Source organism: Petromyzon marinus, chromosome 50, assembly GCF_048934315.1.
Source record: "Petromyzon marinus isolate PM22_M1 ecotype Great Lakes invasive population chromosome 50, UKy_Petmar_22M1.pri1.0, whole genome shotgun sequence".
NCBI classification, from domain to species: Eukaryota; Metazoa; Chordata; class Hyperoartia; order Petromyzontiformes; family Petromyzontidae; genus Petromyzon; species Petromyzon marinus.
In genome coordinates, this window is record NC_133716.1 from 3,050,193 (window position 1) to 3,071,927 (window position 21,735).

General features: G+C 52.9%; 1 protein-coding gene across 1 annotated transcript in view; it reads right to left on the reverse strand.

Annotated features, from left to right (window-relative positions):
- The window catches only part of LOC116953104 (hemicentin-1-like), a 144,700-nt gene that overhangs the window by 73,674 nt on the left and 49,291 nt on the right, over window positions 1–21,735 (reverse strand). The window contains exons 15-32 of the mRNA XM_076074757.1: window positions 19,521–19,634; window positions 18,505–18,663; window positions 12,707–12,834; window positions 11,252–11,396; window positions 10,689–10,801; window positions 9,122–9,278; window positions 8,143–8,335; window positions 6,736–6,863; window positions 5,927–6,208; window positions 5,268–5,354; window positions 4,732–4,923; window positions 3,967–4,097; window positions 3,289–3,436; window positions 2,741–2,867; window positions 2,347–2,504; window positions 1,814–2,098; window positions 1,036–1,314; window positions 362–470 (exon numbers count right to left, since the gene is read on the reverse strand). Coding sequence (XP_075930872.1) covers window positions 362–470; window positions 1,036–1,314; window positions 1,814–2,098; window positions 2,347–2,504; window positions 2,741–2,867; window positions 3,289–3,436; window positions 3,967–4,097; window positions 4,732–4,923; window positions 5,268–5,354; window positions 5,927–6,208; window positions 6,736–6,863; window positions 8,143–8,335; window positions 9,122–9,278; window positions 10,689–10,801; window positions 11,252–11,396; window positions 12,707–12,834; window positions 18,505–18,663; window positions 19,521–19,634 — 2,935 coding nt within the window. The remainder of the gene's footprint in view (window positions 1–361; window positions 471–1,035; window positions 1,315–1,813; window positions 2,099–2,346; window positions 2,505–2,740; window positions 2,868–3,288; window positions 3,437–3,966; window positions 4,098–4,731; window positions 4,924–5,267; window positions 5,355–5,926; window positions 6,209–6,735; window positions 6,864–8,142; window positions 8,336–9,121; window positions 9,279–10,688; window positions 10,802–11,251; window positions 11,397–12,706; window positions 12,835–18,504; window positions 18,664–19,520; window positions 19,635–21,735) is intronic.

Sequence of the window (21,735 nt, forward strand, 5' to 3'; positions counted from 1 at the left end):
CTCGGTCTGCGGTTGCTCTCCGCGCATTCGAAAAGTGGCGCAAGATTCCAAGCGGCCGGGAGGCTCCGCGCAAGAGCGAGCGGCTCGCATGCCGTCGGTTTCAGAGTGCGAATCTTTGTTGGGGGGTGGACTCAGCCCATCATCGCTCCGGAAGGGTATAAAACGAGTACCACTTTGTCGAAATTGCACATTGAGTCATGTACAGTATGGTGAACCGCGAATGAAATGGCGATGGGGATAACGGTGGATGGACGGAAGTGGGGTAACTTTTCCACCTGCATGACGTTGTCAAAGAATGAAATGAAAAAAAATAATAATAAATAGATGCATGTACTTTGCTGAGGCCTGTGCAATCCGTCACCTGATGTCCGGCGTTGGGTTTCCGCTGACGGGACACTCCAGCGTGAGCGGTGCGTTGAGAATGACGGACCTTTCCGTCGGAGTGCTGTTCCCGGTCATCTTGGGCGGCACTGCGGGGCGAAAGACAACGAGGAAATGAGTGCCGTGACTGCCTTCAGGCAACGGCGATCATGAATTGTCTGGGACAGAGCCACCCTCCTTCACGCTGGGGCATCTCAGACCGTTTTATTGTACACTATAAGCTACTTACGTCGCACGCCTCGTCTCAATAAATCTGAAACGGCACCCCCAGTGGTAGCTGTCTGTGTGTGGCACAGGGTGATTCGGCAAGCGGCCTGCACTCGAGCGTTATCCGGTAGAGGACGGTGATAATTACTGGCGAAACGTCCTACTCGAATTGTAGATGTTGTTGTGGGTTTACTCTCCAACACACCGGTGTGCCGAACTAGCAATTAGTTGACACGTTTTGTTTACGCGGTGGCGGGTTTAACGACACATTTATACTTACGCGATCTAACCCAAAAAACCTCTCTCAGGGATCATTTTGGAAACGTAAGCCTACTACGCGCTAAACTGAGCGGTGATCGCTTTGCGGTCCAGCATAAGGCACTCCCAGTGGCAGCTGTCCGTGTGTAGCGCAAGGTCTGCAGGTAGGGGACGGTGAGGAAGCCTCACCGAGGACCTTCACGGTGTAGAGCCGCGTGCTCTCGCCGGCCGCGTTGGTGGCCACGCACGCGTATTCCCCGGCGTCGGCGGGCGACACGTCGCTCAGGCTCAGCCTCGAACCCCCCGGGGGTCGGCCGGGGCCCAGCGGGGACCCGGGCCCGAGCGGCGATCCATCCCGCAGCCAGGCCACGCGCGGCGGGGGGCGGCCGTCGGCGTGGCAGTCGAGCGCCAGGGAGCCGCCCGCCAACACGCGGTGCTCCCGCGCGCCCTCCTCGATCCGCGGGGCCGCTGCATCGCAAGTAGGTGATGTCACTCCGTAGGTCAAGGGGCACCCCTGCAATTGCTTGCTCGTGCCACTGCAGGCGGGAAGGGCCTCTAGAGAAGAGGTTCCCAAACTTTGTGGACCCGCGAACCACGGATACATTTCAGACAAATGTCACGGGCCACTTTGCGCAGGTCACTGACGTTGCACAAATTAAACCTCATCTCGGGAGCAGTGCCTGCATCAGTTCCACGGGCTGCTTCCTACGGCACCACCAGAAATTACGCAGACCTACAGGACAGGAATCACTGCTATCGAGGGTATTTGGTCTACTCTTCCATACTGACAAGACGTCTTGGAAGAGGCAGGAGTACCCAGTCGCTGGTAGACTGACGTGGGCGACACATTGAATAGTAGCCACAGCCAGAAGCCCCCAGGAGGGACAGCTTCAGCCACTCTCTTGCACGGTTCACACTGATAGCGGTTGACACACGCGTGACGGGAGAGCGAGCGATCGTGGCGTACCGTGCACGTGGAGGGTGTAGGACCTCTCAGCCTCGCCAGCGGGGTTTGTGGCGCGGCAGGTGTAGCGCCCGGCGTCCGACGGCTGGGCCCCCGACACCTGCAGCTGCCGCCCCCTCGCTGGGGTCGTGACCCTGCCGCCCCCCGCGCCGATCGAGTGGCCATCTTTGAGCCACGTGACGGAGGGCGCGGGGATGCCCAGGACGTCGCAGTCCATCGTCGCGGCGCCGTTCAGCAGCACCGTGACCTCCCCTGTTCCGTTATCTCCCCCGCGGATACTCGGAGCAACTGGGAAAGAATTCGTCATTCGTAATCAGACAGAATCTATGCACAGGCCTTCCCACGTCATCGCCTTCCCCCAGCAATAATCATACGTGGACAAATGAAGTACCACGATGACCATTAAGGCGAGATGGATGTGACGTGTCAAAATAATTCCCCGAGCGTTCCGGACCGCTCCGGCTGAAAATAAACGCGGACCATCACCGTCACCATCGCACCCACACTCCGCTCCCTGCAACGGCGCCACCACTCACCGTGCACGGTGAGTGAGAACTCGCGGCCGTTCCGGCCCGCGGAGTTGATGGCCGTGCAGACGTAGAGGCCTTGGTCAGAAAGGCGGGCTCCGTGGATACGCAGCGTCTCCCCCGAGGGGCCCGCAACGGCCACGCGGGGATCCCCGCTCGCCACGATCCTGCTGGCCATGACAGGGGCCGTCAGGAAGACACGCGGGTACACGATGCCATGAGCCCACGAGGCCACTCGAAAGGATCTCAGCGGTGGCTCTGTGATATCCACTTCCGTCCTCTATTTTCTCACAACGAAGGGTTTCTCTGCTCTGCGACGATGCCGATAGAGCAATTGGAGGATAAAATTGGAGAACAATTAAGAAAATAAGGTTATGAGAATGAATACCCCTGAGTCACTCACTTGCCGTCCTTGTACCAGTGCATGCTGGGAGGTGGGTTTCCGGCTGCCTGGCACTCCAGGCTGATTTTGCCACTCACGTCGACCGCCACCTCCGTGACTTCACCAGCGCCCGTTACTGAAGGTGGAACTACGTGCAAAACAAAAACACTCTTCTAATACACTAACATTAATACAGTTATATTCATACAAATGCCACTATTAATCCCAATCACGTAATAATAGCCAAAGCCAAAGTGATCTCCTGGTCGAATGAGCATTGAGACAATTCCCGTCTCCAGTTTACAGCCAGTGGTGGCCATTCGACATCCTATGGCAGGGGCAAGTCTCTTCATAGTCCCCAATGAAGTGGAACCCATTTTATCGATCCCAAAGGGATAATGGGCTGAGCCTTTCCATTGCGAGCCGCTTGTTCTACTTCTGAACCTCCTGGCCAGCTAAAAGGAAAGAAACGATTGTGTAATTTACATATCGGCCATGAATAACTACAGAACCAAAGTTTGCCCTCATCAGTGAAATATATTTTTTATGAAAGTGACGGGGAGTCTAACCGAGCACGTGGAGGTAGTAGACCCTCTCCGCGGTGCCGGCGGCATTGTCGGCGCGGCACGTGTAGCTCCCCGAGTCCTCCTGCGCCACGCTGGAGAGCCGCAGCAGCCGCCCGCCGTTTAACAGCTGCACGCCAACCCCCGCCACCAGCTGAGGAGGACATCGTTTCAATCGTTCCCGTCAACGCACGCAGTCAGGTCGAACCCATTCGCTCTGGCCACTTGCTCGCTCAAAGGTGGGCCAGTTGCCTCCTCGTCGCTCATCTGTCGCAACTACCGCGCTTACCGTTCCCGTGGACTTCCCTGTTCCGAGCCGTGCCGCGCTCATGATGGTGCGGCGCGGCACGGGTCAGGGGAGCCCGGGTTGCTTTTCCACTGGCGCGAACCGTGCCGTGCCCAGGCGTCGCTCGAAATTCGCGACGTCAAGATGCACGCGGATGACACGGTGGTGCCGCGTTTGAGTCGTGCCCGACGTTTAACGCATCGCACGCGTCACGGCCTCGCCCCCGGGCACGGCTCGAACCCGAGGCAGGTTCAGGTGATATCCTATGAGGCCGGCGTAGCGCGGGTCAGATTCAGCTGAGCTCGGTAAAATGCCAGTGGAACACCACGCAGGCCATGCTGGCCCCATGCCGGCTCGGCTCGCACGAGAAAGTGGAAGAGAGAGAGAGCGGCTCGTACCGGCACGGCGGCCCTGTGCCATGTGAGCACGGGCGCCGGCAAACCCGATGCGTCACACTCCAGCGTCACGGGGTGCAGCACGACGATCGAGACGTTGGTCACTCGGTCCGAGGCCAAGATCAGCGGCGGAACTGCACGGTTAGGGGGGGTGGTCGTGGGGGGGGGGGGGGGGGGAGGTGGCAGATTGGTGCGGTTCATCATCAGCATCACAGACACATCAGTACACAGCCATGAGTAATTTACTGCCATTTTTTTAGGTTATTTTGCAACGTTGAACCATGGCACCAGCACACGATGGGCAACTCTTCTTCTTTAACGTCCACTGTAAAGTGGACGGCGTGGAGTACTTTTACAGTTCATACAACCGCAGCGGTAATGATCTGGCCAGGTGGCTCAGCGGTAGAGCGAGCAGTTCGCCATCGGAAGGTCGCGAGTTCAACTCTCGTTTGGGGGGTGACTCGGCCCATGATCCCTCATGGGGTCAATAACGTGAGCATCACTTCATGGGGAAGTCAACAGCAGTTATTCTACAAATAGACTCATTCACGTCGTAGGAATGTGGAATTTTCACCACTGGGTCAGGCCTGGAAGCAGGAGATGAGCTCAGTTTTACTTTTTTTCATATTAACCAGGGCGGCCTGTCAGTACCGAACCGCAAACCTTTGCAACAAGCGATGAACGCGCGAGCGCTCGGCTGCCACGTCGCCACCGGGCCACGCTTTGGGCCCGGTACCGCCCCCCCTCGCCCTGTCCGTCGCCACGCACCGGCCACGAGGAGCTGCACGGCTCGCTCGGCGATGCCGGCCTCGTTGACGGCGAGGCACGCGTAGCGGCCGGCGTGCGCCGGCGCCGCCGAGGGCAGCACGAGGGCGCCGTCGTCGGCGAGGATGACGCCCGGCTCCAGCCCCGTCACCTCGGCGCCGTCGTGCAGCCACTTCACCACGGGGGGCGGCACACCTGGGGCAGCGTCGACGACAACCGACTGATTGTAAACGTTGTGGGTTTACTCTCCAACACACCGGTGTGCTGTACTAGTAACGAATTGGCCACGTTCTGTTTACGTGACAAACCTTACCAGTTGGCTGTCTCGGGTGGTGGCGGGTTTAATGACACATTTTTTATATTGACGCGATCTAACCCAAAAATATTGGTCGCGATAAACCTATGCGTTAAACTGATGACGATAATATTCGAACGCACTTGTGATGGTGAAAAATGACGATAGTCGTGACGATGATTATATTTGATGATAGTTGTGATGAGGACGACGACGATGACAATGGTGATGAAGGCAGCTCTACCGGTGGCTGTGCAGGGCAGGGTGACCCTCTCGTTGATGACGCTGTGCTGCACTGAGCCGTCGGCCGACTCCACGATGGACGGGGGCTCTGTGAGCAAAGCGAGAAGGATCTTAGCCACCAGCGACGCACGCAGCCTGTGTCACAGTCACCGTTGGCGTTGCTGCTCAAGGCAACGCCTTTACTCTCCAGAATTAGAATTATCCAGACAATACCAATTTAATTATGGCAGTTGATTGGTGGCCTGGCCGAGACCACTAACTTGTTACACTTGAAAACCCAGACTCTGAGGCCCATGTTCTTCGTTTTGACTCATCTCAGACTTGGCTCTGGCTCAAGTGAGTCGTGGCCACGACTCACTCGAATCAACTCTAAGCACGGTCCCAGCCACGCTGAGGATTTCCATGAGCTGAGACTGAGCCAGGCCACGGCTGAGCTGCTCACCCCATGGATCTTTGGAAGTAGCTGAAACGGCTCAAGCCTGAGGTGAGCCACATTAAGAGGCCGAGCCATAGCCTGAGCCACGATAAAGAGCGTGGCTCAGTGAAACTGTGAGGCTTCTAAGCCACCCGGCCACCTGCGTGTGCCCCCCGTGCGTTGCGCAGCTGCTGTTTTCACCCCGCTCGCTGAGCCGGCCCAGATGGGGTGGCCTAACCGCTCACCGAGGACCTGCAGGTGGAGGTCAGCCTGGTCCCGCCCGGCCACGCTCACGGCCACGCATCGGTAGGAGCCGGCGTCCTCGGCGCGCGTGCGTGGGATGAGGAGCCGTGCCGACGCCGATCCCGGCGATGACCCTGGCATCGCGGCCACCACCACGTCCGAGCCGTCCGCCCGCACCCACGAGACGCTCGGGCTCGGCTCCCCCAGCGCCGTGCAGGGCACGTCCGTCATGTGACCAGCGCGGACCTTGAGCGCCGTGGGGATGCGCTGGATCCGGGGCGGTACTGGAGGCGCCAACGGATAGGGCGCTCCGTAAAACTCTCAGACTCTCACCAAGTCCTCTACGAAATTTTGTTCATGTCACGACCTTGTTCGATGACGTTAAAATCATTTAAGTGTAGCAGCTCGCTGCGCAAATGCAGGAAAGGCTGCGTCTGTGACTTCTGTTATATTGAAGTGTCCATTTGGATCTATCGCAGAACAGAGCAACCTTTTGTGTTAGAGAACAACCCACAGAAATGGTTATCACAGCGCGACCTCTAAAATCACTCGAAGTGATCTCAGGTCCGCAACGTAGCAGGCAGTACTTTTCCACATACTCGTCGCATGACAGTCAAACTTATGCTTTTCATTCTCAGGGCTGGAATTCAGCCAGATTAAGTGCAGAACCAAATGTACTGCGATGGGTTTCTTTGTGCGGTCAATGGTGACCAGCCTAAACAACCGCTACGCTTGAGAATCCGGTTTCATCACAGGCGGCTTGATCGTGGGGATCTCAGCTGCGCCCGCTTCAGCGTCTCTGACCTCTTACCGAGCACCGTGAGGTGGAACTCGCGCGTGACGTTCCCGGCTACGTTGGAGGCGATGCACGCGTAGACGCCGCTATCGGAGCTCTTGGCACGGCTGATCTGAAGAGAGCCGGACTCCAGGATCGTTTGCCTGCGGAGCCGCCACCACGCACACACGGGCAGCAAAAGACAAAGATTCCCCCCGTGTAGTCTGCGTAGAATGTTGGAAGGAGAGTGCTGTTGGCGAGCGCCTATGAAGGCCGGCACGGCGTGCGAGGGAGCTGTGGGTACTGCGCAGCATCCGGCCGCTGATGTTTATGCGTCGCACACAATACTCGTTCAAGGTCTAGTCGACCTAGGAGGAGGCTCAAACCCACCTTAGTCTTCCCAGTGCTGATGTTCACACAGCCTACCTGTCCTGGGTTTCCAGGAACCTGTTCTGGATTTCTGTACCTGTCCTGGAAACCCAGGACAGGTTCAGAGATCACTCGCCAGGAATCAAACCCAGGCCACCAATGCAACGTGCTATGAACCTGGTGACCACATCAAACTGAGGTCCAATATTTTATGTTTGACATATATATCCAAAAAATGTTTTGTTCGTGTTGAGCGTTAGGAGGCTCGCGTGAGCACGCGTCCGTGTGCGCCACTCGCGTTTCCCCATCTGCCAATAATTTATCCGCAAGTTGAATTTCAGCCACAAGCTTTTCCTCCCCCTTCCAAAATCTAATTACAAAAATATTCTATTTCATTTATCTTGTTCGATTTACGAGTAGATTAAGGTTGAAGGAGGTAACGTTTCTGGGGGATAAGCGAAGCCAGAATCGCATTTGTGCCAAAATGGCAAAAAACGCATCACTTTGGCGATTTGGCCTCGTGTTTAGCAATGCAGTTGTTGGCACATTTTCACCAAAAATCGTACGAGAACAAACATTCATCAGGATAAACATCCGAGCAGTTACGTTATTTTTGTTTAAGCGATGCAGATTTGCTTCGCCGTACATACAAGCACATTTGCGGGACAAACAATTGTGCCAAGATTGCTGAGACTATTTTGCTGTGAGATTTACAGTAACTTCCTTTCATTGAATACACCTAATATTAAATAGACTCGCATGGAGACCCCCCAGACTCACATAGGGACCAGTAGACTCGCATAGAGACCCATAGACTCACATAGGGACTCATTGAGAACTGGTCTGGTGGGAGCCCAGCACAAGGGCAACATCATCATCATCACTACACGTGGCCTCTGAGTTCTAATTATCCATTAGTTCCACTTGCATGCGTGGCCACCTGAGACCAGAAAACCCAAGCAGGCGTTTGTAGCATCCTCAACTCTGGCTCATGAACCTCCATCGCTTCCCACCTTACTATTCATGACTCACGGCGGCAGGTAAAACGTTTCTGAAGAGGAGCATTGCCGTTACCGAGACGAGAGGCCTGTGCCGACCGGATGTCCGTCCTTGTTCCAGGCGAAGGTGGGAGGGGGGAAGCTCTCGGCATCGCACGGCAGAACGACGTCTTCGCCGGAGAGGGCCTTCCGTCTCGACTCGGTGTCCTCGCCTCCTCCTCCACCACCACCGCCGCCACCACCACCGCCGCCATGCATGCGTGGCTTCACTGCGGAGGGGCAATGCCACGGTATCACTTCTCAGGATACCATCGTCCCATTCTTCTTTGGATAGCTGCTGGGCACAGGGGTCTTAAAGTCCCAAGCATGTAATGCGGCCAGCAACGAAGAGCGCTGTCAACGTGGCAGAGAAACGAGCGTGTAATTGAGCACAAGGTTATTGCGAGAGCTTGGGGGAAACAGAGGATGGGAGAGGATTTCAAAGAGGAGCGGTGCGAGGGAAGACGCAGAAAGAGAAGTGCCGTGACCGGCAGTGGCGAGTGGGTGAGTGTGCGAGCGAGTGGGTGAGTTGTTATCTGCAGTGTTGTGGTTGAGTAGAGTGTGGATGAGACCACAGTGTCCATCTGATAGACTGAACATTCAGCATGGGTGAAGGAATCAGTGAGTGAAATTCACGAGAACAATCACCATGGTTGGAGCAATAGAATATTGAAAAGGAGATGTCCGATCGCGGGTGAGCGAGTGACTGGGGCGAATCATGAGTGCTGGATCATCAATCTACCTGACTGCCTGATGTTAAATTCCATTAAGTGAAGTGGATATCATCATAATCATCAGCCATGATCAATCAACTGCTGGATGAAGGCCTCCCCATGCCGCCACCACCCTCCTCTTGCGATGCGACAACCGTCCAGCACCTGCACGATGTCACCTCGTCAGCGCCAAGTCCCCTCTGACGCTGTTCCGTTCCCCTGCCTGCCGCCGTCCGCACCGCGTGGCATCGCCTCACAGCGGCCGGTGAACAAAGCGTGCCGGCGGGCGTGCTGCTCTCTCACCGTACACGGTGAGGTGGACCTGCGCCATCGCCGTGCCGGCCGGGCTGCTCGCCGTGCACGTGTAGACGTCCGAGTCCCGCGCCGTCGGGGCTGGGAGACGCAGCCCCTCGGCCACAACGCGGTAGCCGGAGTCGTGCGGAAAAATTGGCTCCCGTCCCTGGGGAAGGGGGTGGGGGTTCACGATGGGCGGGGGTGAAAGGGGGGGGGGTGGCCGTGAAGGGAACTCCACGCGAGGCGACCCGGGTTTCTCTGACTGTGATTACTTACGAGCCGCAGAATGCAACTTAACTAACTTCATTAGACCTCCTTTGCCAGTACCAGAGTATAATAATAGGGTTTTTTCCCTTTTTTCTGGCAACAAAACTAAAACCTGTTTACCAGGAATCATGTCTGCATTAACCACAATACTTGTGGTCAAAATGCAAACAAAAACACACTCTGATAATATATGCATTATCCTTGAAACCGATTGGTCCACACTAAAGAAAGCTGTCTCTGGTGTGGACCAATCAGTTTCAAGGACAATGCATATATTATCAGAGTGTGTTTTTTGTTTGCATTTCGACCACAAGTATTGTGTTTAATGCACACATGAATTCCTTGTAAAAAGCTTTCCGTTTTGTTGCCAGAAAAAAGGGGAAAAATCCTATTATTATAATAACTTAACTAACTATTTAACTAATTTGTATTCTACCAGGTAAGACCCACTGAGCTATGTAGCTCTTTTTCGGTGGTGACCTAGCTATCACAAACGAAATGGCTTATCGTGTGGGAATGTATAGCAGCCAAATACTCTAAATGCGTGATGTTGAATCTAAATGTGGAGGGAAAAACCGGAGGACCCAGAGAAAAATCCACGCGACCACGGGGAGCACACGCAAACTCCAAATATAAAGGCGTGAGGGTTGTGGTTGAACCCACGACCTCCTGCATGCCAGGCAAGGGAATTAACATCGCTCTACCACAGCGTGTGCTGGCTGGCCCTGTGATGCCGCAGTGTCACGTGAACAAACGTTTTTGGTGTCGCAATGTCTGTGCATCTGTGTATGTGAACACTTGTATGGGGAGCGGTAGTGTAGCGGTTAGCGCGCTGCGCTATGAACCCGGCGACCCGGGTTCGATTTCCGCTCACGGCCAACACCAGTGACGATTATCTGAACCGGTCCAGGCCCCCCCCCCTAGGTAGACTCAGCCTCAAATGAGTGCCTGGTGGGGTGTGTAAACATCGCCACTGGGGAGACAAAGGCGGTCGGGCGTGGTGCTGGCCACCCACCGCCTCGTGTACCGTTCCGGCCTTCATAGGTGCTTGCTAACAGCACTTGCCCCTCCAGTCTGTTAAGACTATATGGGGGATCTTTGTCTTTGTGACCACTCGTGCGCACCACTTGTCTGTTTGACACATAGGACCTCGCGAGCTTTGGGTGCAAATGCACCGTCATCGCCCCCAAGTGTGACGCCTGAGACCGTGGGACAGTGGGCAATGCACAACCTGAGGATGTTAATCATCCTGATGGAATATACGTGGCTGAAGGAGGTCACGAGTGTAGAGAGGAGCAAGCCCCCTCACCTTGGCCCACGTGACGACGGGAGGAGGCTGACCCTGAGCGGCGCAGGCCAGGGTGAGCGCGACGCCCTCGATGGCGCTCACGCTGTCTCCACTCGTCGTGATCCTTGGGGCGACTGAGGATCGCCGAGAGAGAGAGAGACCACAGGGCACAGGTTTGGTTGCAGGGTCCACGGCGGGTTTTGATTCCAGACTCGGGCGCCTTCTGTGTGGAGTTTGTTTTCATGGTTTCCCCACCGTTGTTCTGGAGGTTTTCTTCCCATAGTTAAAGTAAAAAAAAAGTAATGTTACTGACATTGGCCAAACGTCCCAATGCTAAATAATTACCCGCAAATTACTCAAACTGTGATCGCGCACACGTGCGACAGCAAAATCGTCCCCGATTATAAAAAAAAACTAAAAAGACTTGGGCAGGACCCTGCTTAAAAAGAGTTTTGAGACTCGGTGACGATTTCCTGGGTCACCAAACATAGCAATAAAATAATAAAAACGACGGCTGCGGAAAAACCTTCAACGTAAGCCGCCCCCCCCCACTGTGTGCACGTGCCCTGGCCCTGGCCACGCACCCCACACGTTCACCGTGACCGTCTTGTTGGCGGTGCCGGCCAGGTTGGTGGCGAGGCAGGAGTAGCGGCCGGCGTCGCGCGCCGTCGCCCCCTGCACGTGGACGCTGCCGTCGGTGCGCACCGTGACCCGCCCGTCCGACACCAGCTGAGGGGAGAGAGGATCGCGGCGTTCGTTGGCGGGCGCCGCTGTGTGACGCGAGCGGGCAGAGGGGCCGCGGTGAACGCCGCGAGCCGCCCTCCTTCACGCCGGCGCATCTGGGGCGCCCTCAACGTCTCGCCGCAAACATCTGTAAGGGCATCCCAAGTGGCAGCTGTCCCCCGTGTTGGCACGAGGTGACGCAGCACCTGGCCTGCGAGTGGGCATTAACGTTTGCTGCGTGCAAATCCCAATCGCGTAATTTCTTTCCGAATTTCGATTTAAAGCTTTCGTGACTGCAATGATTCATCTTCTTTGGTTCTTTCGGTAAAGTCACGTAGAATGAGAATAAAATAATAAATTGATAAAATAAAATAACACAATAATATTCTCACGACGTTTCGGCCACAACACAAGCGGCCTTCATCAGGTGAAGGGACGAGCGCTGTCCTACCAGACAGTCTCGTCCCTTCACCTGATGAAGGCCGCTTGTGTTGTGGCCGAAACGTCGTGAGAATATTATTGTGTTATTTTATTTTATCAATTTATTATTTTATTCTCATTCTACGTGACTTTACCGAAAGAACCAAAGAAGATGGTTCTTTCCGAATCTGAACAATCTTCTTGGGTGAGAAGCCAACAACGCACGATGGCTGACTCTTTTTCGAATGACGTCAGCGGATTTTTTTACCTCCACTGTGAAGCGGGACTGCCCGCAGTGATAACCGGGGCGGCCTGCCGGAGTTGAACTGCAAACTTCTGCGGCAAGCGGCGAACGCGCTCCCGGGCTGGGCGATGGCACCTCCCCATTCCTAAGCTGACGAGACGTGCGTCGACTCGTGCGAGTGAGGATACATTACTTGACGAATACGCAAATGGTATCATGAATGTTATCTTCATGATAAGAAGGGATTGAAAACTGTCCAAATTACTTCGAGACAAATACCGTCAAGACTCGCAGCCAAAGAAGCGAGACGGAAGCCGATCCTTCAAGTGATGCGGATTAAGTTCCACTCTTTTTCACCTGAGGACGATTGCTTGCGTTGCGATCGAAACGTCGTGATTTAGATTTTTGTTATTATTTTTCCTAACTACGTGGCTTTACCGAAAGGCCCAAAGAATTTGAATTCCTGCAGTCACGAGAGCTTTAAGTCAAGATTTAAGTTCCATTCTGTTTGGGGCGACAGCAAGGAAGAGGGGAGAGCCAGGAAGAGTAGAGAGGAAGGGAGAGGGCGCAGCAAGGAGCCGTGAATGAACATCGTGTGCGCTGGAGCGTGCGCTGGAGGACAGCTGCTGCTGATGCTGCTGCTGCTGCTCACTCTGCGGCCGTCCTTGAACCACTCTCTCCGGGGCAGCGGGTGGGCAGCGAGCACGACGCAGGGCAGCGAGAGCTGCTGCCCCTCCGCCACGCTCACCACGGCCGGGCTTGGCGCCACGCGCGGGGCAACTGCCGGGAACAAACATTTCATTCATTGTTATTTTACTTTTGATTTAAAACTTTCGTGACTGCAGTAATTCATATTCTTAGCTCTTTCGGTAAAGTCACGTTGAAGGGAAACAATAAAATATATATAAAACAATAAAAATTCTCACGACGTTTCGACCATAACACAAACGGTCGTCATCAGGTGTGTCGGTTTGCATTAATTTATTTATTTGTAAACGATTTATTTATTTATAAAAAAACGTCAGCGCCACGCGCAGCGATTTGGCAGTTTATTTAGAAGGACGAGTCCATCTATGTTCTGAAAAGAGGAGGGGGGAGACGAAAAATTAATGTATGCTGTCTGAAAGCCACCGTAAGCGTGAACAATCAATTAAGACCTGAAATGGTTTATCAAATCCTTCCAATGATTGCTAAGCCAGAATCCATCTTCTCGGTTGAAATTGTCTCTGTGCATGTATATGTGGATAGTCTCATGAACGAATCTCTCATGGTAGCCAGATGGCTTACAAATAACCTCTGTCTTGGAAAAGTCAATGTCATGTGAGCCTACTGAATTATAACAATGATCTGCCACGGCCGAGGTGTTGGTCCTACCGTGTTTAAGGTCTGCTTTGTGTTCACGAATGCGGTCCGAGACATGGCGTTTGGTTTCTCCAATGTAACTACTACCACAGAGGCAACTTAGTTTGTAGACACCAGGGTACTGTATGTCCAGAATCACATCTTTTACAGACGGAACCAGATCACAGATTTTATGTAATGTGTTGAAACGGACCTGGATCTTGTGTTTATTCAAGATTTTGGAGATCTTTTTTGTGATCCCCGCAATGTAGGGTAAAGTGATGGTTTTGAAAGGCTCCTCAAGAGGGTCCTTCTTCATGGGTTGAGTGATAGCTTTGCGGATTGTATAGTCGGAGTAACCATTAGCCTTAAGAGCTTGGTGTACGTACTTGAGTTCACTGCCTATGTGTTCTTGGTCGGATATGCATTGGGCTCTATGGTACAGAGTCTTGATGAGAGAATTCTTCTGTGATGGATGGTGGTGGGAATCTGGTTTCAGATAAGCATCCGTATGGGTAGCTTTCCTGTAGACAGAGTGGCTCATTGAACCATCAGGTCTCTTTTTTATTAGGACATCCAAAAAAGGTAGCTTGCCATCTTTTTCGACTTCCATGGTAAATCTGATGGCTGGGTGTATGGAATTGATGTGGTCGAAGAATTGGTCTAGAGCAGGCCGGCCATGTGGCCAGATGACAAAAGTGTCATCCACGTACCTCTTCCATAAGGTTGGGCGCAGAGTGGCAGTCTGGATGGCGTCAGTCTCAAATTTCTCCATGAAAATGTAAGCTATAAACGGAGATAAGGGGGAGCCCATTGGGGTGCAAAGCTATCACTCAAACCATGAAGAAGGACCCTCTTGAGGAGCCTTTCAAAACCATCACTTTACCCTAGATTGCGGGGATCACAAAAAAGATCTACAAAATCTTGAATAAACACAAGATCGAGGTCCGTTTCAACACATTACATAAAATCCGTGATCTGGTTCCGTCTGTAAAAGATGTGATTCCGGACATACAGTACCCTGGTGTCTACAAACTAAGTTGCCTCTGTGGTAGTAGTTACATTGGAGAAACCAAACGCCATGTCTCGGACCGCATTCGTGAACACAAAGCAGACCTTAAACATGGTAGGACCAACACCTCGGCCGTGGGAGATCATTGTTATAATTCAGTAGGCTCACATGACATTGACTTTTCCAAGACATAGGTTCTTTGTAAGCCATCTGGCTCCCATGAGAGATTCGTTCATGAGGCTATCCACATATACAAGCACAGAGACAATTTCAACCGAGAAGATGGATTCTGGCTTAGCAATCATTGGAAGGATTTGATAAACCATTTCAGGTCTTAATTGATTGTTCACGCTTACGGTGGCTTTCAGACAGCATACATTAAATTTTTTGTCTCCCCCCTCCTCTTTTCAGAACATAGATGGACTAGTCCTTTTAAATAAACTGCCAAATCGCTGCGCGTGGCGCTGACGTTTTTTTATGAATAAATAAATACACTGTTTAAAAATAAATTAATTAATGCAAACCGACACACCTGATGACGACCGTTTGTGTTATGGTCGAAACGTCGTGAGAATTTTTATTGTTTTATATATATTTTATTATTTTATTGTTTCCCTTCAACGTGACTTTACCGAAAGAGCTAAGAATATTTTACTCTCAAACACACCGGTGTGTTGAACTAACACCGGTGTGTGTCATTAATTGGCATGTTCTGTTTACGCGACAAACCTTACTAATTGGCTGTGTCGGGTGGTGGTGGGTTTAACGACACGTTTATATTTACACGATTTCACCCAAAATCCTCTTTTATGGATTAATTTTTAGTATTTGCCTGTTCAGCCAGGAAAGCCTCACCGAGTCTCTCGACTGTCTTTCAGACGGGACCTGCAGGTTTTTGCATTATGGGGCGATGTTGCTGCGTGTCATCCCAATTGAGTAGTTTTCAGGTTACTTTTCATCATTGGCATGTTTGGCCACTACCAGGTCCCCTTCGTGTGCTTAGCTATGGGAGTAGAAAACCCGAGAACCCAGAGGAAATCCATGAGGAAAAGCAGGAGAACGAACCAACCCTGCACAGAGTCGGGAATCCAACTGCGGAACCTCCTGGCTGTGAGGCGCGGGTGGCTACCCTGACACCCACTACACCACTGTGCAACCCACATGGGGTGCATGCGTGCCACCCAGGCATACGGGGCCACATGCCGAGACAGCGAGTAGCGGCATCCCCCCCACCCCTTCCACCACTCGGCACAACATTCTAGGGATCCCGCCTGGCAAAGCCCCCAACCTCTGCGTCTTGAATGAGGTCCGATGGTCCATCTAGCAGTGGATTAATAATTAATAAAGAGCTTTTCATATAATTGGCCTAGTTGGACACCACCTATACTCTGACCCGTGCATTCCTCCCACAGCGTGGAAGTTTCCACACTCCTTGGCGAGTGGACGCAACATAAATAGCAGGGAATAAATAAATAATGCCATTAACAGGGCCCTTCTGGAACACGCAACCCAGAGCCAGACAGAGCGGGCGTTTACAAGCGGCTCCTACAATAGCAGCGCAAACACAATAAGAAGCACAACACCAAATACCACAACAAACACAACAACAAATAACAACAACAAACAATCAACGAGCAGACCAGGACTAACACGTAACCCAGTTGGCTAACCCTCCGTATATTAACACACACCTACCAACGCTGGCCAACCGAACAGCAATATTATTCCCGAAACAAATTATACCTCCCATTCTATTCCTGTTGTGTCATGTGACAAAGCAAATGCCCCACATGGAACGCTCCCAGCTAGCAGCGCATCATGCTGATTTGTTGAACTACTTCTTGGATTCGCTTTAAGGGGCCTCTGATGCCACTCCCAATGGATTTATATCCAGCGCCAGTTTTAGCAATCCCTCAAAGGTGGGAGTGTGTGGAATGAAGTGAACCACGGCATTTAATGCGGTTGCTTGATTGTGCGGTGGCTTGCGACCAGACAGGGACCATTCACTGCACAGGGAACGACGCGCAGATTCGTCGCACGAATTCGATGGGAACGGCCCTCGCTGCGGTAAATGTATTTGAAGTGCGCGTGTCAGAATCCATACAAATGTCACGGTCTTCTCATGTCGAGGTCATCAAAACAAACATAACTGTGCAAGAAACCAAGATGCGACCATTAATATAATACGGGAAACACTCAATCCATCAATGAAACCTCGACCGAGAATCGTGCCATTCGACAGGGGCCAGGGTGGGGGGGATGGATCGTTACTTTCGTTCCAAGCCCACTGCGCCAAAACTCACCGCCCGCACTTGGCGGCTATAATTCCCTCCGCCGGCGGCCGAAGCGCGGATTCCTAACCAGGGTCTGGGGCACCGCGAGCACCACGGGGGGCCTCCTTCTGCCCCGAGCCACTCGGGTGTTCAATAACTCCACAACCGAGGGGTGGTCGCCCCCTGCCCCCTTCCCCCCCCCCCCAACCTCATTCACAGGAAATGCCATGGCTCGAGTCAGAGACGCGGCGAGCGTTGCCCGGCAGCCCCCCCAGAGGGGGGGCGGGGGGCATTGCTGCCCGCTGCCACGTGTCTGGTGAATTTGCGTTCCGGAGCTCATGCCCAAACGTGCAGCCCGAAGGAATTCGCAAATTCCGCAGCCGCCAACGAATAAAGAGATTTACGTCGGTTTATATTTTTTACCTTTTTTAAAATTCTAATTTATTTTTGTAGAAAGCGACGATTATAAAATGTGGACGGCAGGGTGGGTGGGAGGGCACTGGTGGTAACACTCGCGCCTCGCGGCAAGGAGGGCCTGGGTTCGACGCCCGACTCGGGCACCTATCTGTGTGGAAACGTCGAATGTTGATGCTAAATTCAGTCGTGCACAAGTCGAAAGCCACCATAAGCAGCTTGATTGGTCAGAATCTAATCAACACATTGGCACGTGTAAATAATATCTGTCGGGTGTAGGCGAGTTAATGGCGTAAAATCTCTGCACAGTACCGCTACCTCTGCTTTTGGCACTGCCTCGTGACACTTGCATCCATCAAAACAATAATAAACAAACTTTTCACATAATGTAAACCAATAATATATCAGTTCTAACACGTATTTTTCCTCTTATAAGGCAGCGCACGTTAATGACAGTTGTGATAAAGTCCTTCCAGATTGCGCACGTAGACACCGCGACTGCCAACGCAGTGCGTTCACTCTCATTTGAAGCCGGGAGATTAAATGTTCATTTATTTATTTTACCAGGTGGACCCGGGAGCAGCGCCAATTCATGGAGTGGAAATTGCAACGGCAACGCAGAGCACGCGAGGGGAGAGGCGCAGCACTGCACGCGGAGCCTCGTCAGTCCGAGGCCTTTCCTTCCCCTTCCTTGCATCATCATCTGAACCCGCAGGATGGAAGAGACCCGAGTGCGCATGTTCCAAAAGCCGCAGCCGATTGAATTCACCCAACGAATAATGAACGGCGTTCCTTATGGGCCTGTAAAGTTCGCTGGCCGTGTCGGAGGATGAACGGTATTCCTCATGAGCTCGTGAAGTCTGCTGGCCGTGTCGGACAGGCAAGGGGATTTGCCAAATGAGGGTTTATTTAGTTTTTTTTTTCTCTCTCTCCAAAAACGTCGTCGGTGGAGCGAGCCATCGGTGTCCTGGCCAGACACGAAGCCTCCACCTTCTTCACCCCCCTCTCTCACCCCCCACGTGCCCCCACAAACCCTCGAAGCAACACTCCACTTCCTGGGCAAGGCGTCTCATCCGAAACAGACCTCGAGAAGTTAAATGAGAGGATTTGCTGTCAGCTCGCCAAGCATGAATGTGCCCACGTATGTACGTACGCTGAACTTCTTTCGCACCATGCGTAGGCAACCGTGCGTGCACCAACGCCGGGACACGCTCGCACGCGCGCATGCACGCACACCGGAAAGAAAGATCCCCCCCACGTGGCCCACGCGAGCCGCCGAGGCGAGTCCCGTCAGCGAGCGCCCACAAAGTGCGACGCACGAGAAGGAAGGCGCGTGACCTAGCCCGGCACAAGCTCCGCGGTGACGTCACCGTCGTTAGCGGCACGTGGTCGTCGTCGTCGTCATCTTACCTCCCAGCGTGAGGCGGCACGAGGCGGACGAGGACCCGGCCAGGTTGCTCGCTCGGCACGTGTAGTCCCCCGCGTCCTCGTCCCCCACGGCATGCAGCGTGAGCGCGCCGCTGTCGCCGTCCACCTCCACCCGGGGTCCCGCGCGCAGCTCCGTGCCGCCTGGTCGCCACATGCAACCGGAGCTCCACGTCGTTATCGTTGTCGTTATCGTTGTCGTCATCGTCGTTATCGTTATTGCTACGACGACTGCAAGCTGCGCGCCGCCGAGTCTCGGGGCTCGGACAAGTTTCCACGGTAGGCAGCAATGTTGCTGCCGATTTCAAATGTTGTCGTAATTCCAAATTGAGCGATGTGCAGGTTCATGTTTAACATTGGGATGTTTGGCCAATACCAGTTGCATGGTGTTTTTTTTTAAGTTAAGGTCGGAAAACTGGAGAACCCGGAGGGAACCCACACAGAACAGGGTGAGTTGATGTCATCTCCACACAGAAAGGCGCGCGAGTCGGAAAATCAAACCCAGGTCCCCCTTGCCGTGAGGCGCAAGCGTTCCCACTGTGCCACCCTTATTGGGGAGTGCTTTTGTTCTTTGGAATTAATAACATTGCCGGTAAAATAATCCGTGCTTCGTGTTTCCTGGCTGGCTGCTGGCTGGGCTCCTCTGCGCCCCCAACAACAACTCTCGGGGTAGAGGCACATCGTGCGTGGGTGCGGGAAACGAAATCCTCAAGAAAACACACATTCGGCCGTGTTAATGGTCAAATAATGTTAATTTTGAAGAAGAAGAATAAAAATTACCGCAGTCATTTAATTGTGATTGCTTCGTTATTTCACGCTAGCGGCAGTAGCCTGTTTTCCTGAAATTCTACCAGGGATTGGAGTGGCCTGCTCGGCTGACCGCACGTAGCCTGTGCCCGCCAGAGCACAGCGATGCATCCCACACACTATCCAACAAAATAGCGATCACCTCGTGCCACACGGGCAACGCACTTCTCTGTCCTTGCGCCCGCAACCCTCACCTCTGTGCCAGGTGAAGCGCGGCGCGGGCGAGCCCGTGGCGCGGCACTCGAGACGCGCCGATGCTCCCCGCGCGACCAGCACCTCGGCGCTCACCGGGACGACCGAGGGCAGCTCTGGGGACGAGAGACGCGGAGGAGACGACGGGGCATTCACGGCATTGACCCCTTGGGTAAATTAACAGCGGGAGAGCACATTCTTCCACATGCTCCGCTGTTAGATTACTTTGTCGTGTGGCAGTCAAACTGATATTTTACATTCCCAGAGCCGCAACTCAGCCAAACTAAGCACGGAAATCAATGCAATGTATTGGGGTTGTATTTTTGCGTGCACAGTCATTGGCGAGCGGTTTTAGACCGTCAACTCACTACACTTGGGAACAAAGACAAAGATCCCCCGCATAGCCTCAAGAGGCTGTAGGGGAAAGTGCTGGAAGCGAGCACCTATGAAGGTCGCCTTTGTCTACCCAATGGCGATGTTTACACACTGCACCAGGTACTCATTTAAGGCTGAATCAACCTAGGGGAGGCCCAGGACCGGTTCAGATAATCGTCACTGATATTGGCCGTGGGTGGGAATTGAACTTGGCTCGCCGGGTTCATAGCGCAGCGCGCTCACCGCTGCGCCACCGCTCCCCACTACACTTGGGAACCCAGTTATAGTCAAAGGTGGCTGAAACCTGATTCAGACCCAGGATCTCAGGCGGTCTTGAAGCCCTGTTGGGCGTTTCACTCATGGCGACGTCTACACAGTTCACCGGCTGGTGCAACGGCCCTCCATAAGGATTCATACTCTCACCTTCTGAACTATAGAGCTTATCTTAGGTTCATCCTCGTCAAGCGTCCCGATAGGCTCCCGCCGGGACCAAATGCTTGTCTATGGCCCCAGTGTGATGTGCTTTCACATATATACAATATGCCCATGTGCTGCGCAGAGCACGATGAGGTCAAGCATACCGTGACAATTATCGCAGCGGAAGTGTCGTTTCTTCATCCACTACTCATTTCCCAATTAACTCATTGTCACTTTCGGTGCACTAGAGTGTGAACATTCTCTTAACCGGTAACACCTGGGAATGCAAGACCAATAGGATATCAATTGTAGTCCCACTGCATCCGCATGTTCTAGTGAAATCAGTCAAATTAAAGTCACAGTCTTCTGCTCAAAAGAACATAGAGGCAGTGCCCATCTCCTGCCATTAGCCCTGAGCCAGTGGTGAAAATTCCACATTCCTTTGGCGGGGGCGAGTAAGTCCAGAGGACAACTACAGTTGACTTCCCCACACAGTGGTACCAAATTTAGAGACCCAGGAGGGATGATGGGCTTCGTCAACTCCAAACCAGGATTTGAACTGACAAACTTCCAAGCTGCTCATTTGAGTGCCGAGGCACGCGACGTCCAGGGATAGACCATAATGACGTATCACAAATACATTTGCCTCACAATTATAATTATACCGCCCCTTTGTGCCGTTCAGGAAAGCCTCACGGAGTGCACGCATGATAATTGGTTCATTGCCTCATCACGTGACTTCAAACTATCCACACTGCGGCCCCACACCTCCGATTAGTGCGGTTAGCTACATACGGTACAAAAGAAGCTCACTATACTAATATACATAGACTCGCACAGACACGCATAGACTCATCACACAGAGACCCATAGACTCATCATAGAGAGACCCATAGACTCATCACACAGAGACCCATAGACTCGCACAGACACCCATAGACTCATCACACAGAGACCCATAGACTCATCACACAGACCCATAGACTCATCACACAGAGACCCATAGACTCGCACAGACACCCATAGACTCATCACACAGAGACCCATAGACTCATCACACAGAGACCCATAGACTCACACAGAGACCCATAGGTTGTTGTCCTTCCCCCACACCTCCAATTAGCGCAGTTGGCTATGTATGGTGCGAAAGAAGTTCAACGTACACACGTACATATAAAGGCCTTACTGAGTTGCAAGACAATTTTTTTTTATCAGTGTCCCGCTAATCGGATGTTTGGTCAATCCCATTGACGAGCGTGTGACTTGCGGGAGCAAACCAGAGTAGATGCAACAACAACAAACCCACACGTACGACGGGATAGCTCTCAGAGCTCTGCACAAATAGATTCAAGAATACAGTGGTGTCTTTCTAACAAAGACCTGCAACACCGAACTTTCCCACACAGTCTCACATCCAACTAACGA